The sequence below is a fragment of the Oncorhynchus masou genome, chromosome 11, assembly GCF_036934945.1.
Source record: "Oncorhynchus masou masou isolate Uvic2021 chromosome 11, UVic_Omas_1.1, whole genome shotgun sequence".
Lineage (NCBI taxonomy): Eukaryota > Metazoa > Chordata > Actinopteri > Salmoniformes > Salmonidae > Oncorhynchus > Oncorhynchus masou.
In genome coordinates this window covers 48,069,298-48,087,428 of record NC_088222.1, presented here as the reverse complement: position 1 = coordinate 48,087,428, position 18,131 = coordinate 48,069,298, and the positions used below count along the sequence as shown (strand labels likewise).

The window sequence follows — 18,131 nt, the reverse complement described above, 5'->3', positions numbered from 1 at the left end:
ATTCCGAAAACCACGGCAAAACAGCAGCGGCCGTCTCTTATTTCTATATAGAAACTACTTTTGTTATAATATGCACCGTGTGAAATATCAGATTGTTTTTGAATATTTGGATAAACAGTCTCCCGCTCATTGCATTTACTCTGACAAGCCTTCCGTGTACTCCACTGCGTTGCCTAAATATGGCTTTCCTCCAGTCCTTATTTGGACATTTACGTCACGGCAGGAGGCTTTATAAAGCGGTGGAATCCTCAGCCTAGTGAAACAGTCCTCGGAGCCAAATAGAGCTCATGTCAATACGCTACAGAGCAGACAGCCCCATAGTAGGCAAGTTTAGAACTTATTCTAGCACACACCAAACACGTGAACTAAAAGATTAATCAAAAGGGAAAACACAACAGCAACATATTTCTTAATTCTTGATCACAGTCACTCATCAGGATTATTAGAAACAAATATATGTTTTCATTCCTACCCTTCTGGAATGAAGACTGGGACCTTTTGCAAAGACGCCAAGTTGAAAGCAGCAAAGCCTTTGGATTCTTCTGACCATCTTCCTCAACAAGAGCAGTAAGCAGCATCTTTAGAATTATCCTCTAAAGACAGCTGGTAATCTCCTCTCACCTGAGACAAGCAGGAGCAGCGTCTCCACCTCCAGCTACTCTGTCTCCAGACAGCCAGAACACCGGCAGCACCAGTACCATGGCTGCAGCCAAGACAGAGATGCTCCTCTCAGCTCTGCAGACATCAGACCCACTAGGCTTCCCCTACTCTCCCATGGACAGCTACCCCAAGCTGGAGGAGCTGATGTTGCTCCACTCAGCAGGGACCACATTCCTGGCTGCCTCCACACCAGAAGGTGTAGGCTTTGGGACCGGGGAAACAGGAGACTCATACGAACATCTGAATGGAGGTAAGGGCTGCTCTAACTGTGAACTCTTTATGGTTTCATTCAGAAATATGCATGAAAATGTGCATAATCTATGAGGTTGCATTTGAGGTCTGACATAGTCTATGCAAAAAAATATTAATATAAATAGCTTTAAAAAGTGTTATTATTATTGTGCATAGAGTTGTAATGGTATTTGTCTTTTTTTGACGATTGGATGATTTAATTTTTGCAACAAAAAATGACAAAAAATGAATGAATATGTAGTATAGTCCTATGATTTAACTGATTGCGTAATTTACATGCATTTGGTAGAAATATGAGACTGTCAGTACTCGCTCCTTGTAACTTGATGTGGAATGTATTTTGTATAAACCAGCAGGATTCTTCAATGCTCACCCCCTGGATCCCAAAAAGTATTGGGGGCTACCATCTGCAGCAAATGTAAATGTGCTTTTACACGGCAACTGTTCAATGCTAACTGTTTGTTGTTGTTGTTCTTTCAGATACATTACCTGACATCTCTATCGGCTGTGACAAGTCTTTCATCGACCAGACCTACTCAACCCCTCGCCTGCCCTCCATCTCCTACACAGGGAGGTTCACCCTGGAGCCTGCAACCAGCTGCAGCAACAGCCTGTGGGCAGAGCCATTATACAGCCTGGTCAGTGGGCTGATAGGCATGTCCCAACCGCCCACCTCAGTTGCCCCGTGCTCCTCTGCTGCTCCGGTCAGCTCCTCCTCACACACCATGAGCTGCTCTGTCCAAGTTGGTGATTCCAACCCCATCTACTCAGCTGCACCCACTTATTCTAGTGTTAGCCCTAACCTCTTCCCTGACTCTAACCAGTCCTTCCCCAGCCCGTCAAACACCTCAGTCCAGTACCCACCACCCACCTACACCAGCAGCAAGACCTGTTCCTCCAACATGGCTCTGCCCATGATCCCAGACTACATGTTCCCCCAGCAGCAGGGTGAGATCAGCCTGCTTCCCCCCGACCAGAAGCCTTTCCAGTCTCAGAGCATCCAGCAGCAGCTCTCCCTCACACCCCTGTCCACCATCAAGGCTTTCGCCACACAGACTGGCTCTCAGGATCGTAAAGGTTCCTACCAGTCTCCGCCAGTTAAGCCCAACCGCGTGTGCAAGTACCCCAACCGCCAGTGCAAGACCCCGCCCCACGAGCGCCCCTACGCCTGCCCCGTGGAGACGTGCGACCGCCGTTTCTCCCGCTCAGATGAGCTGACACGCCACATCCGCATCCACACGGGCCAGAGACCCTTCCAGTGCCGCATCTGCATGCGCAACTTCAGCCGCAGCGATCACCTGACCACACACATCCGCACGCACACCGGCGAGAAGCCCTTCGCCTGCGACATCTGCGGCCGCAAGTTTGCCCGCAGTGATGAGCGCAAAAGGCACACCAAGATCCACCTGAGGCAGGCAAAGGATAGAAAGGTGGAGAAGGCAGGGCCCACCCCCATGGCCATCCCCTCCCCAGTCTCAGGGTACTCCTCCCCCTCCACATCATACCCCTCTCCTAACTCCTCTTACTCATCTCCAGTGCTGTCTTCATACCCCTCCCCAGCACCCTCCTGCTATTCCTCCCCAGTGCACAGCTCTTATGGCTCCCCATCAGTCAACACCATGTACTCCTCAGCCTCCAGTACATTTCAGACACAGGTTTCCACCTCATACGGCTCCCCCACAAACATTTACATCTCCCAAGTGGGCACTCCTCAGTCAAAACTGCAGTCCACACTCTCTCCAAAAAACATTGATATCTGCTAAGACTTTCAAATCTTTAATTATCATTTATTTTTATTTTAGAAGAGAAGAAGGAAACAACATTGTTACCTTTTCAAATGCACTTTTACTCCCTCCGTGTCCATACAGCGATTAAAGATCATGAAACATGACAGAGAGAGATGGCTGAGGATAGAAAGGGAACTGTTTCTCTCTTCAACTCAACCTCAGTACTTCAATGAGTTTTCAGAGATCTAAAGAACATAGAATATTGGACTTTGGTGGTACCTTTGATACTGACAACCTGAAATTCAAAACGACTGATGGGTTCGCAAACAGCCCCATGTATAGTGTACATGTGCCATGTTTCATTTTTCATCCTTTTAGACCTAATTAGACTTACTTAGACTTACTTTTAGACTTATTAGACTTATTTAGAATTACTTGGACTTGTTATCGTTCTTTACATGGTATCATTTGAACTTGATGGCACCATGTTTCTCTGAATATATTTTTATCTTGTAGTAACAATGTGTGACAACTTTATTGGGGAAGAACAATTAAGTATTTGAGCATGTTAACTGTAACACTGGCATTTGTTTCTATCATTTGTATATATCACCCACTTGTACTATCTCCCATGTTGTTTTTTTATCACCATGAAATAATGAACATTCTTCATTATAAACGTTTTGGTGGCTTTTTTGAAGCTTAGCAAACAAAACTATGTTTTGTTTATCACTCTGTGATTAGTAGCCTTAAGGTGTGAAGTGTATTTTTTTATGGAATGTAAGAGCGATTTTAAGTTGCAATTTGGAGGAAGCTGAGGTCACGGATTACACAAGAATGTAAGCAAAATAATATATATTTTTATAACTGAACTGTAAATACAGTATGTACGCATTCAGGAGTCAACATGTTGTTCTTACCTACTGAGTAGGCATTGGATTTTTGTATGTTATTTACATGCAGTTCATTATTGTGTGGTTATTTTTATTTGTTGTTGTGTTTGTGAAAGCAAATGACTGTTTTTGGCTACTTAAGGCATTGAATGCGCTTAACTGCCAAAGATATTTGGTGTACATGATATCCTTCAAGAACAGGGATATTAATAAAATATCAATATATTACGATAAAATGTAGGTTTTTTTCCCCCCTGTTTTCTCAATCAATATTTTCCCCACTCTACCGGAGACATACATTTAAAGGAAACATCAAAGCACACATTTATTTTAGTTATTGAAAATAACATCAATCAATTTAAACTGAAGAATAGAGCATTAGGGTTATGGCAGAATGTGACATTTTATGTCCAATACCATCATACTATTTACTGAGCAGTAGCAGAAATGGCAAAGTGGCGGCCCTCTTCTCCTCCCTCTCTATCTGAGAGGAATCAGACTGAGTGCTGCCGTAAGGAGTGAGATGTGTGTCTCCCTCATCTGTGGCTCCTTGGACTGTTGTCTCAGCAACCGACTTCCCTGACACTGGGTGTATCCCAAATTGTACCATATTCCCAAAGGGCCCTGGTCAAAAGTAAGTAGTGCTCTGTAAGGAAAAGTGTGCAATTTGGGATACATCAGGTGTCATGACAGCAAAACTGTCTCAGGCCTCTCTCTGCTGCCAAGCCTCAGTCAACTCTCACACTCGCTCTGTCAGCTCATGGCTCCCATGTTTGATGTTGTTAGCCATGTTAAAGTGTTGTTGGTGTCGCTTTAACGATGCCTGTAATAAAAGCTTTGTTGTTTCTGCCGAATTTCTTCACCATCGTTGCATTAAGGATTGTAGACAAAACTTTGGTCACCATGGTGTTAAAAGAGCAATGGTGTAATCAAAAAAATCACGTGCATGCTGCGCAATAATGTCTCAAAGGTGCTTATTCAGAGGAACCCCAAATCTTAAGCGGAGATGACAGCAGAAAGATTTTGCAATATTTATCATATACTTGTTACAGTTTAATTCATCACATTGTAGAATAAATATACACAATTTAATAATTTCTTAATATCTAGTGAATTAAACTACAGAACCAAATTTCTAATTAAAAAGTTAAGAACCATAGGCTTCAAAGGAAAAAAAGGAAAAACATTCAAATAAGGTGTATTACTTCTACATAAAATGTCCATATTCATAAATGAAAAGTAACATACCATTATAACAACCATGTGCTCTTGAAACAGATCAAATGATATTTCTGGTATTTTCTTTCACTCCTGCTTCTTTCATCGCTATGGTCACATTACAGTCTAGAAACTTCGAGGGTACTTTCTCTCACCTGGGCTCCACACCAACCTCTCTTCATCATACTAGCGATGTGAACTTGTAGGTGCAGAGGCTTAGATATTACACATTACATTCAATGTACTATAATATGTCTTATTCAGAAACCATAATGTGACAAAACAAGGCAATGGATTTCACAGTGGTCTCGAATAAATCTCCAATCCATTAAATCTTTTGGAAAGACAGGGGCTTATAATTGATGATTTCATACTTTTACTTGCTTATTGAAGCAATGGTCAATCGTCATAGTAGATTTAGATCCCCAGCGCTAGAACACAGTGAGTCATTGTGGACATGGTCCATTGCCCCCTGTACTAATATGACATGGCATTGCAGGGTGGGAAATAACCACAATGATAAACCACAACGCTTGTCAATTCTCCTCATAGCCATGCAGACTTGATCTACTGACTGACGTCCATGACAAACACACAATATTTAAGTGACTTTGAACGGGGTATGGTAGTAGATGCCAGGCGCACCAGTTTGAGTGTGTCAAGAATTGCAACGCTGCTGGGTTTTTCATGTTTATTGTTTCCCGTGTGTATCAAGAATGGTCCAATACCCAAAGGACATCCAGCCAATTTGACACACCAGTGGGAAGCGTTGAAGTCAACATGGGCCAGCATCCCTGTGAAACGCTTTCAACACCTTGTAGAGTCCATGTCCCGACGAATTGAGGCTGTTCTGAGGGCAAAAGGGGATGCAATTCAATATTAGGAAAGTGTTCGTAATGTTTTGTACACTCGGTGTAGGTCTATGAGGGTGAGGAGCCATGGAGGTCCCTCCACCCTCTTTCTGGCAGAGGAACAAGTGGCAGTCAAGGGCCTCTCAATCACAGGGCCTGTGGTCTGACACCGACCTGCTGCCACATTCAACTCACAATCAGGCACAGGAGGAGTATGCAGTGAATGCCCTAACTCACAGCATTGGCAAAGTTTTTATCATGCTGGGAATTGTACAACCTATTAGAAACCACCTCTTACAAGATTGTATATTGTGTCATTCAAGAAACAAGTATTATTTGGTAAGTACTGTGTAGATAATTGCATATTGCATATGCATTGCATTGCATATGGTGTTGGAGGCATATGGACTCATATTTGAGACATATCAATATGCATTTTAGCACCTATTGTTGTGCTCCTGAATATCAAACCTAAAACCCCGCTGCTCATACATTTGTCTGTAAATATCCAGGGGCTGCTGAGCATGCCGTTTGCATGAACCTGTGTGACGACACCGAAGCCTAAGTCTTAGAGATGGGGTAGTCGCTCACGTACACCATCTCTCTCCCTAGGAAAAACATTCATTTTATCCCTCCCATCTCTCTGTCAATGTCTCTGGTGCAGGCAGCAACAGGCCCATAGGCATGTCTTCAGCGGTGATACAAATGTCAGGGTCAGATACAGAAAAGCTACTTTGGGTAATCGTTTTTTCTGACTGGGCTCAGTGGTTCCTTTTGATGTAGAGATATAATATGAGGCCTCTTGTTCTTTAGGGTTAGTAGGCTTTTGACTGGCACCACTGTGAAACCCACTTAAAAGGATGAAAACAGTCTGACAGAGGCACGTGAGCACAAATCATAAATAAGACAACTATCGGAAGCCACGTTTATACCTGGTTCTAACATGTGTCCTTTGTCCTGATCTTGTCTTCTTTCTGACTGTGCCTATTCATTATTTGGGGCAATGAGTTCAGGATATTTCAATGTAGTTTAGTAAGCAACACACAGGTAACATCTGATGAATAGTACAATCCTCATAGAACTTGCACCGTACTTTATCAGGCACCACAATCACCTGCCTACTATCTTACATTTTTTTCTAGCCCTGGTCACATAAATTAACCTCAGTACAAATAGGAGGTTCTGACTCACAGAAATGCTTGAGTCATAAAACTGGGCCTTACTGTGACTTGCAATATAATTACTTGAGAATAATTTCAAATCAGGCCATGAGCCAATGTTAGCACAGTGTCATGAGCAGTGCTGAGCCTGCTGAACATCGTGGAGGCCTGTTCATATTTTAGTATAAGACTCTGCCAATTATTACATCTTGCATTACCAATTTATAAGCTAACATTCATCTTTGAATGTGAGTGAGAATGACTCTCTTTATGAATCAATCTTTCTCAATACGTCACACAGGAGAAAAGCAACAGATTTTCTCTAAAAAGCACAGATTTTCACACCGAGTATTGGCAGTAGGCAAATATTATAGAAATGCATTGACAGCAGTCAAGCTATGTGGTGGGAACAAGGAGTGGGTGGACTGCAGTGTATTGTACGTGCAAACGTCTGGTCTTCTCCCATCATGCATCACACATACAGCTGTCCGCGGCTTGGTGAAATTTGGCCAGGTTAAGTTTAGAACCAAAAATGACAAAGAGTGTAAGGCTGGTTTCACTTATAGTGATGTCACAAAGATTTGGTTTCTCTGGACTGATGGGAATATGGTGTAAAGGACAGTCTCTCTCAAGAATATAAAAGATTACCCATCACAGTTGTCCCTACAACAGACATTAAAATATGGGCTTGTCATCAAGTATTTTGCACCCATGAAATCTCAGATGATTCGCATAGCGTTTCACGGTTCATGGTATTTTCTGCACAGTCGCAATTATTTTGTCACCCTAGCCTGATCCCTAATGAAAACCCAGATGCCGAATAGATATAAATCCCTTATGCTTTGATAATGAGTTGGATAATAGGAGTGTAGAATGTTTACACCGTTCAGGGGCGGGTGACGAGAATGAAGCATTGTTCTCTCTTTAAAGCTTTTATAGCGCTTCCTCCCGCCTACCATATTTCCTCTGAAAACTGTGTTTCCATGTCAACCAGCCTAAACTCCCATGGAATGGAAGTGTGGGGGTGTGCAAGTTCTCTCAGGTCTCTGGAAAGCTTTGTGTCATTTTGATATTCACGATTTCCATGAACAACTCTCCAAGTCTCTCCATTTAATCGAAACTTTTGATGAGACTTGGGAGTGTGGAGCATAACCCCTTGCCACTTTCCTTCCTAATATTGCTGAAGCCTCTGATAATTACACTGAAGAACTGAAGAGTGTGATACGCATAATCTGTGTGCTCTATGCTCACCACATCCACGTTGTTAAGTGTAATTTACCCAGTCGATTTTGCCTCACCTTAGAACCTTATAATTCTCCATTATACGTTATCACCCAATCATTTCCATTGCTGTTCTTTTTGTAGAAACCAGATTTAGCATCGACGTACAGATGATATCACTGTCAGCTGCGGAGGTTGTGCTCTTCTTCATCCTCCAACTCCCTTGTTATATCAAACATTATTCTAATTAAAATGTTCATTTCATTTCATTTTATGTAGATTTTATGTGCATAATGTATGTAAGAGGCTCTGGGATGCAGGCCTTCTATGCAGAGTTCCTCTGTCCAGTGTCTGTGTTCTTTTGCCCATCTTAATCTTTTATTTTTATTGGCCAGTCTGAGATATGGCTTTTCTTTGCAACTCTGCCTAGAAGGCCAGCATCCCGGAGTCGCCGAGTTGACATTGAGACTGGTGTTTTGCGGGTAATATTTAATGAAGCTGCCAGTTGAGGACTTGTAAGGCGTCTGTTTCTCAATCTAGACACTCTAATGTACTTGTACTCTTGCTCAGTTGTGCACCGGGCCTCCCACTCCTCTTTCTATTCTGGTTAGAGACAGTTTGCGCTGTTCTGTGAAGGGGGTAGTACACAGCGTTGTACGAGATTTTCAGTTTCTTGGCAATTTCTCGCATGGAATAGCCTTCATTTCTCAGTACAAGAATAGACTGACGAGTTTCAGAAGAAAGTCTTTGTTTCTGGCCATTTTGAGCCTGTAATCGAACCCACAAATGCTGATACTCCAGATACTCAAGAAGGTCAGTTTTCAGCTGCGCTATCATAATTGCAAAAGGGTTTTCTAATGATCAAGTTGCCTTTTAAAATTATAAACTTGGATTAGCTAACACAACGTGCCATTGGAACACAGGAACACAGGTTGCTGATTATGGTCCTCTGTACGCCTATGTAGATCAGCCGTTTCCAGCTTCAATAGTAATTTACAACATTACAATGTTGACACAGTATTTCTGATCAATTTAAGTTATTTTAATGGACAAAAAAATAGCTTTTCTTTCAAAAACAAGGACATTTTTAAGTGACCCCAAACTTTTGAACGGTAGTGCATATACAGTACCATTGTAAAACTGACTATCCTACCGATACTTGACTTTGACTTTGGACATTTACAAAATAGCCTCCAAAACTCTACTCAGCAAACTGGATATAGTCTATCACAGTGCCATCCGTTTTGTCACCAAAGCCCCACATACTACCCACCACGGCTACCTGCATGCTCTCGTTGGCTGGCCCTCGCTACATATTTGTCGCCAAAACCACTAGCTCCAGGTCATCTATAAATCTTTGCTAGGTAAAGCCCCACTTTATCTCAGCTCACTGGTCACCATAGCAAGGACGCTCTCCAACAGGTATATTTCTCTGGTCATCCCCAAAGCCAACACTTCCTTTGGCTGCCTTTCCTTCCAGTTCTCTGCTGCCAATGACTGGAACGAATTGCAAAAACCACTGAAGATGGAATCTTATATCTCCCTCTCTAACTTTAAGAATCAGCTGTCAGAGCAGGTTACTGATCACTGCACCTGTACACAGCCAATCTGTAAGTAGCACAACCAACTACCTCATCCCCATATTGTTATTTATCTTCTTGTTCTTTTGCACCCCAATATCTCTACTTGCACATCATCATCTGCATCTCACTCCAGTGTTAATGCTAAATTGTAATTATTTCACAACTATGGCCTATTTATTGTCTTACCTCCCTACTCTTCTACATTTGCACACACTGTACATATTTCTATTGTGTAATTGACTTGCTATGAGATTCGATATTGAGCTCAGGTGCATCCTGCTTCCTATTTATCGTTCTTGAGATGTTTCTACAACTTGATTTGGAGTCCACCTGTGGTAAATTCAATTGATTGGACCTGATTTTGAAAGGCACACATCTGTCTATATAAGGTCCGATAGTTGACAGTGCATGTCAGAGAAATTTACAAACCATGAGTTTGAAAGAATTGTCCGTAGAGCTCCGAGACAGGATTGTGTTGATGGTCCCAAGAAGTTTGGAACCACCAAGACTGTTCCTAGAGCTGGTCGCCCGGCCAAACTGTGCAATCGGGGGAGAAGAGCCTTTTTATTTTTCATATTTAACCTTTATTTAACTAGGCAAGTCTGTTAAGAATAAATTCTTATTTGCAATGGTGGCCTAGGAACAGTGGGTTAACTGGATTATTCAGGGGCAGAACAACAGATTCAATCTAGCAACCTTTCAGTTACTGGCCCAATGCTCTAACCACTAGGCTAACTGCCGGGAGGTGACCAAGAACCCGATGGTCACTCTGACAGAGCTGCAGTTCCTCTGTGGAGATGGGAGAACCTTCCAGAAGGACAACCATCTCTGCAGCACTCTACCAATCAGGTATTTATGGTAGAGTGAACAGATGGAAACCACTCCTCAGTAAAAGGCACATAACAGCCCGCTTGGAGTTTGCAAAAAGGCACCTAAAGGGCTCTCAGACCTTGAGAAACAAGATTCTCTGGTCTGATGAAACAAAGATTGAACTCTTTGGCCTGAACGCCAAGTATCACGTCTGGAGGAAACCTGGCACTATCCCTACGGTGAAGCATGGTGGTGACAGCATCTTGCTGTGGGGATGTTTTTCAGAAGCAGGCACTGAGAGACTAGTCAGGATTGAGGCAAAGATGAACGAAGCAAAGTACAGAGAAATCCTTGATGAAAACCTGCTCCAGAGCGCTGAGGACCTCAGACTGGGGCGAAGGTTCACCTTCCAACAGGACAACAACCCTGAGCACACAGCAAAGACAATGCAGGAGTAGCTTTGGGAGAAGTCTTTGAATGTTCTTGAGTGGCCGATTCAGAGCCCAGACTTGGACCCAACATCTTTGGAGAAACTTGAAAATAGCTGAGCAGCAGTATTCCCCATCCAACCGAGCTTGAGAGGATCTGCATAGAAGAGTTGGAGAAACTCCCCACATACAGGTGTACTAAGCTTATAGCGTCATACCCAAGAAGACTCGAGGTTGTCTGAATAATTATGTAAATGTGATATATCAGTTTTTTATTTTTAATACATTCGCAAAAAAATCTGAAATACGGTTTTTGCTTTGTCATTATGGGGTATTGTGTGTCGATTGATGAGGGGGAAAAACACGTGAAAAAAAGTCAAGGAGTCAATGCTTTCCAAATGCACTCCATTTGGGGCCCCTTGGAGGTAGGTGTCCTGGGGCCCAAAATGTGTTAGTTCGGTCCTGGCCCTACCCCCTGGCTCCGTCTTCTCAGTCTTGTCTGTGGTGTGGCTGTGCCCTCCCGGTCACCAAGCCTTTGGAATAGGGATTGGCTCTGGATCAGCTTGGTCCCTGCCTGTCTGCCACTGCAGCCTGCTTCTCAGCAGTCCTCCTCATATGACCCAGCCTCAAGAGCCAATAGGCATAGGTAATGTCACCAGATGTTCCAGCCAGTCAGGAAACCTTTCTGCCCATAGAAGGCTCTTCCTGTCCCAGTGCCGGACATCCTGATAGCTATGTTTGGTGCTTCCTGAGCTCCTTTGGCTGCCTGCCCTGGCAAACGGGTGCAGGCATTTTTTCCCTCCAATTTTTTCCCCTTTTCTGTCTGTGACTGTAGAGAAAAACAATATTGTAATATTGTTCTCTCAGTAGATTGATGATAGCTGCTGTGTAAGGGAATGACAGCTTTAATTGTTGGCAATTATTGTCTGACTAAACAAACAGGGGAATGGAAGTTGGCTGTGTTGTAAGAAGTGGGGTGACAGGGTTTTCAGGTTGTAGCCTATTGGGTGGGTAGGGGGGTTGTGTGTAAAGAATGAGATGAGATCTTACGTGATTTGTGACTGCCAGATGTAGTATTAGCACAGTTGACAGTTATACACAAAGGATACTCGGAGGACTTGGTTTTCTCTCAGGCTATCCCTGGACATGGAGCGAGATGGATAAGTATTGTATGTGTGTGTGGGAACCAGTCCCATGTTCCTACTGATCAGTGGTGATTCTAGCTTGTATGGCTCCCTGGGTGAACCCTGAATGACCTTCCCAGGGAGACCTTCCCAAATGAGCAATAGAAACCTGATCACGCAAATATCACCATTCCCCAAAAAATTGTGCGGGCGCCCCGTGCCTATAACGGGGCCTATAACTAAATCTGCCACTTCTACTGATCAGTACAACACATCATTTATGTCGAATCATAAAGCAAGGCACAGTCTGTCATGTGATCACTGTAATTAACACCAACAGAACTCTATATTGTAATCAATGTGAGATTAACATACAGTATGTTTTTTAAATAATTCTTTACATTATTTTACCAGGTAAATTGACTGAGAACACATTCTCATTTACAGCAACGACCTGGGGAATAGTTACAGGGAGTGTTTCCCAAGGCTTACTCCCCCCATTACAGCGTGACAGTCTCAAAAGACTCTCCTAAATGAATGCTCTTCTTAAAATTCTGCATGCCGTGTGATTATGTGTCCTAATCGGTATCTGTGTGACCATTACAATATCATTGATAACACATGCACTTTACAAGCGTATTGTTCAGAAACAGCCAACTTTTCTAATCCACACACTGTGTCGGGGAGCAGGTTCCCACCACAGCGTGATATTGCTATTATTATTGCTAATATTATCCATCCAGGGCTGCCATGTGTGGGGGTGGACTGACATGACAAGCATCATCATGTAGGGATAATTATCCTCTGATTCACCAGCTAGCTGCATGAAACACTCACTTTATTATAGCAACCAGCAAATCTATTTCAGACCTTTTGGTGCATCACAATTTTTGTGAAACTGTCAGTGTGCTTTGTTTTATGACAGTCTGTCCTCTGAGGGCGTATCGAGGAGAGAACGAAAGTAGCAAGTTGCTACCTCGCAGTGTGTGAGTGTGAGTTTGACTTTATATAGCTGTTGTAAAAAGCACAATGTGAATGCTGGTTAGCTAAAGAGTATCCATGTAACGCATGAGACAAGCAGCCTATTTCCTAAGCACATACACATGCACACATGTACACTCACAGACAAACACTGACACACATGCACATGCACATGCACACTCACAGACACAGTAGCAGCCTGTTTGAGTTTTCTGTCTACCAGCAATTACTTTATACGCACTAATTGCAGTCTTTCATCCAGGCCCTTCAAATGCACTTCACAGGGATTTGGACCGCACTCACTGTGGTAATTAGTCAATTCAACAGAGCCATGAGACCTTCAGTCTCAATCTGGCTCCTGTGTCTTTGCCCTAACACTGGTGCTCAAAATGAGGAGAGAAATGGCACACTACAGATCTACAGTGAGACTCTTGAGTAAGAACACTGTGAAATGTACGATAGAAACGAGGTAGAGCAAAGTTAGTTAGAACAAGGTGATTTCAGCAGCACCCAGTCATGTGCAGGTATAATCTATTGAAAAAAAGCTGTTGTCAAAGCCCCCCACCATTTTTTTTTTTTTGTTATCTGATATTTCTTCTCAATGATTTTGGTGTTTTTTATGCATAAAATTCCCAAATCTGCTAAAACTGCTATTGTCGATCTGTGCTTACCTTCAAATCGTTGACGTGTGTGCCCGTTCCTGACTCCAGTCACTGTTGATGGATGGGGAAGGCATTATATACAGTATATTGCTTATTTTGGTGTTCATAACACATTTAGTGCGCATCCCTTGAACTGAGTAAGGAAGCTAGCCAGCGAGCAAAAACAACTTGACAAAATGGACACTATACAGCACCTCAAACAATTTTCCAAGTTAGACTTCCAAGTTAGACTTTAGTGTAGGCTAATTCAGAAAGGGAGACCAACACATGCACTTTCTGTACTTCATCAGAGGAAAGGGACAGAAATACATCATGAACAAAACGACTGGCTGTGTGCCACACTGTACCGTTTCCTCGTCTGCTCTTCTCAACCAGGAACAACAGAAGGCTGCTACTGCGACCTCAACAACCTGAAACTCTCAACAAACACAAAAAAATCATCATTGCACATCCAACACCCAGATCACCCTTTAAACTTTTGGGAACTAACGATTCGGTCTGGCGTTAAATGTGCTTCAAGAGCAACAACTCACCATGCACAATGCTAAGGTACTGTAGCATAAAGGAAAACCAAGGCACAATGCTAAGGTACTGTAGCATAAAGGAAAACCAAGGCACAATGCTAAGGTACTGTAGCATAAACGAAAACCAAGAGATTTTGAAGAAGGACCTTATAGAGGCCTTCATCAAACAGACTACAGAATGACTCGATTGAAGCAGTCAGTGATATAAGGATAGACAAATGGAATTAATTTACCCATAAATGTAGGCCTAAATGCATTTCTCTTTGCAATTTGTGGGTTAGACTACTGTTAAATGAAGATTAGAATAACTGTTTATTAGCCTATTTAAACTACCTAAGCTACAGTACCTGTATAAAATATTTTCCTTTGTAGCTTACTTTCCTAATTTTCGCCATTGCTTGGTTTAATTAATTGCTTTGTTTACCTTGATAATGTAGGTAATGCATTTGATTCATGCTCTTTATTTCCATCCATTACATAGGTAATTTTCCCTCCTTAATCATATCAAAATCAACTTTTACCAGTTGAATGTGGACACAAGTATAATACTTTTTGACTACAACTTCTCTGAAATATTGTATGAAAATAGGCAAATTATGTGAAATCTAATTCAATATGTTCATATTTGCAAATCACACAAATCTATTTACCAAGAACCCGATGATGACTCTGACAAGAGCGCTAGAGTTCCTCTGTGGAGATGGGAGAACCTTCCAGAAGGGCAGTCATCTCTGCAGCACTCCACCAATCAGGCCTTTTTGTAGAGTGGCCAAACAGAAGCCACTCCTCAGTAAATTAGCAAAAATTTCTAAAAATGTCACGTTCTGACCATAGTTATTTTGTTTTTTCTTTGTTTTAGTGTTGGTCATGACGTGAGCTGAGTGGGCATTCTATGTTTTGTGTTTCTATGTTGGGTTTGTTGTTTGGCCTGATATGGTTCTCAATCAGAGGCAGGTGTTTGTCATTGTCTCTGATTGGGAACAATATTTAGGTAGCCTGTTTTGTGTTGGGTTGTGTGGGTGGTTGTCTTCTGTCTTTGTGTTTATGCACAAGATAGGACTGTTTTGGTTTTTCCACATTTGTTGTTTTGTATTTTGTAGTGTTCACGTTTATTGTCCTTATTAAACATGTTGAACACTAACCATGCTGCATTTTGGTCCTCCTCTCCTTCAACAGAAGAAAACCGTTACAAAAAAAACAGTTTTTGCTTTGTTGTTATTGGGTGTTGTGTGTAGATATGATGAGGGGGGAAAAACGATTTAATCAATTTTAGAATAAGTCAAGAGATCTGAATACTTTCCGAAGGCACTGTATGTCTATTTGAAAGTGGCTACATTTGTAATCCATTTTTTTACTTTTTTTGGTTTTACTTTTTGAAAATACTAATATTAAATAAAAATAATTACAAAAAAACACTAAATTGATAAGTGCAGTACTTTCAGAAAGAATTCATACCTCTTGACTTATTCTACATTTTCTTGTGTTTCAGCCTGAATTCAAAATGGATAAAACATTTTTATCTATACACTACCTTATGACAAAGTGAAAATATATTTTTAGAAATTGTTGCACATTTAATGAAAATATCTCATTTATGTAAGAAATCACACTAAGAGATTTCTAAGAGCTCTCAATACCTGGATTGTGCAACATTTGCCCATTGTTCTTTTCAAAATTGTTTAAGCTTTTAAATTGGTTGTTGATCACTGCTAGACAACAAGGTCTTGCTACAGTCAAAACCGTAATTTGACCACTCAGGAACATGCAATGTCATCTTGGTAACCAACTACAGTGAACTTGTGTTTTAGGTTATTGTCCTGCTGAAAGGTGTTGTTGATCCATCTTCAGTTTTCTCCTAGTACAGCCTTTAAACTCTGTAACTGTTTTTAAGTCACCATGGTGAAATCCCTGAGTGGTTTCCTTCCTCTCCGGCAACTGAGTTAGGAAGTAAGCCTGTATCTTTGTTGTGACTGGGTGTATTGATACACCACCCAAAGTGTAATTAATAACTTCACCGTGCTCAAAGGCATACTCAATGTCTGCTTGTTTTATTTGTACCCATCTACTAGTATAGGTGCCCTTCTTTGCGAGGCATTGGAAAACCTCCCTGGTCTGTGTGGTCAAATCTGAATTCACTGCTTGATTGAGGGACCGTACAAATAATTGTATGTGTGGGGTACAGAGATGAGGTAGTCATTCAAAAATCATGTTAAACCCTATTATTGCACACAGAGTCCATGCAACTTATTATGTGACTTGTTAAGAACATTTCTACTCCTGAACTTATTCAGGCTTGCCATAACAAAGGGGTTGAATACTTATTGACTCAAGACATTTCAGATTTTCACTTTTAATTCATGTGTAAACATTTCGAAACACACAATTCCGCTTTGACACTATGGGGTATTGTGTGTTGGCCAGTGACAAGAAATATGAATTTAATGCATGCTAAATTCAGCCTGTAACACAACAAAACATGGAAAAAGTCAAGGGGTGAAAATACTTTCTGAAGGCACTGTAGATGCAAAAATGTCATTTTAGCATGTGGTGCCTGGTATTAATATAGCCTATGCCACTGTGGTTGTTGGATCTATCTGTTGTATGGTGAACCTGAGCTTAATTTGTAAAAAAAAAATATATATATATATATATGGCTTTGACAATAGCCAGTGCCTAGCTAGCCACTGACCTCACCACACGTCAATTGCAGCACCTGTGTATTTTACAATCTAATTGAGAGTAAACCACTCATAGACAACATGACAAGCCTACAGTATATAGTTAAGGCTCACTTTGGCCTTTATTCAATCTGTATTGCTGAAGCGTTACAGATTGCGCAGTAGAAATGTAAAGGTACTTTCCGATTGAGCAGTCTAAACACAGGAACATTGCCTTTAACTTTTTAGCATCCTGTAACGCTGAACTTACGCAATACAGATTGAATAGAGCCCTTTGTTGGTGCTGTTGAACAATGGTTGAGATGTGAAGTTCTGTGCGAGATCTCCTGGGAACCCTGGGCTAAACCGTCCATGGCTGTGTTGAACACTTGTTATTGCACAGTTCAAGCACAACTCTTTTACTCAAAATAACTCCTCTGCACATAGACTGTAGGCACTTGATCATCATCAGGCATTGACTGAGCACAGGTAGAGGACATGACCATTATCACAGACTGATGCTCAGCAGCACAGCACCACTCTGCTGACCCCTACAGGTCACTCTGATCCTCACCGTGTCCATTACTAGATTACGCTGCACTAATCAAATCAAACTTTATTTGCCACATGCGCCGAATACAACAAGTGTAGACTTTACCGAGAAATGGATATTTACAAGCCCTTAACCAAAGTGCAGTTCAAGAAGAAGATTTACCAAGTAGGCTAAAATAAAAGGTAATTGTAAAAAGTAACACAATGAGGATAACAATAACGAGGCTATATACAGGGGGCACCGGTACCGAATCAGTGTGCAGGGGTACAGGCCTGTTGAGGTAATCTGTACATGTAGGTGGGGGCGAACTGACTATGCATAGGTAACAAACAAACAGTGAGTAGCAGCAGTGTACAAGGGGGGGAAATCAATTGTCCTGTGGCGATTTTTATGAATTGTTCAGCAGTCTAATGGCTTGGGGGAAGAAGCTGTTGAGGAGCCTTTTGGTCCTAGAATTGGCGCTCCGGTACCGCTTGCCGTGCTGCAGCAGAGAAAAAAGTCTATAACATGGGTGACTGGAGTCTTTGACAATTTTATGGGCTTTCCTGGGTCCCGGATGGCAGGAAGCTTGGCCCCAGTGATGTACTGGGCCGTTCGCACTACCCTCTCTACTCTGTACCACTTAAGGTCAGATGCTGAGCACTTGCCATGCCAAGCGGTGATGCAACCCGGTCAGGATGCTCTCGATGGTGCAGCTGTAGAACCTTTTGAGGATCTGATGGTCCATGTGAAATCTTTTTAGTCTCCTGAGGGGGAAAGGTTTTGTCGTGCCCTCTTCACGGCTGTCTTGGCATGTTTGGAACATGATAGTTCGTTGGTGATTTGGA

The 18,131-nt window shown here is 42.0% G+C and overlaps 1 protein-coding gene and 1 long non-coding RNA gene across 2 annotated transcripts; one reads left to right on the top strand and one right to left on the bottom strand.

Moving 5' to 3' along the window:
- Positions 1-239: 239 nt before the first annotated feature.
- Positions 240-4,386, top strand: LOC135548769 (early growth response protein 1-like). Its single transcript, XM_064978672.1, has 2 exons — positions 240-910; positions 1,393-4,386. Exons 1-2 carry the CDS (start codon positions 700-702, stop codon positions 2,673-2,675), a joined length of 1,494 nt encoding a protein of 497 aa, XP_064834744.1. The 5' UTR covers positions 240-699; the 3' UTR covers positions 2,676-4,386.
- A 723-nt stretch (positions 4,387-5,109) lies between these two features.
- On the bottom strand, positions 5,110-13,981 carry LOC135547997 (uncharacterized). The gene is made up of 3 exons (XR_010456755.1): positions 13,918-13,981; positions 13,580-13,621; positions 5,110-5,600 (listed from the first exon to the last, which is right to left on the bottom strand). It is a non-coding gene; the product is annotated as an uncharacterized LOC135547997 (long non-coding RNA).
- Between the last annotated feature and the right edge of the window lie 4,150 nt (positions 13,982-18,131).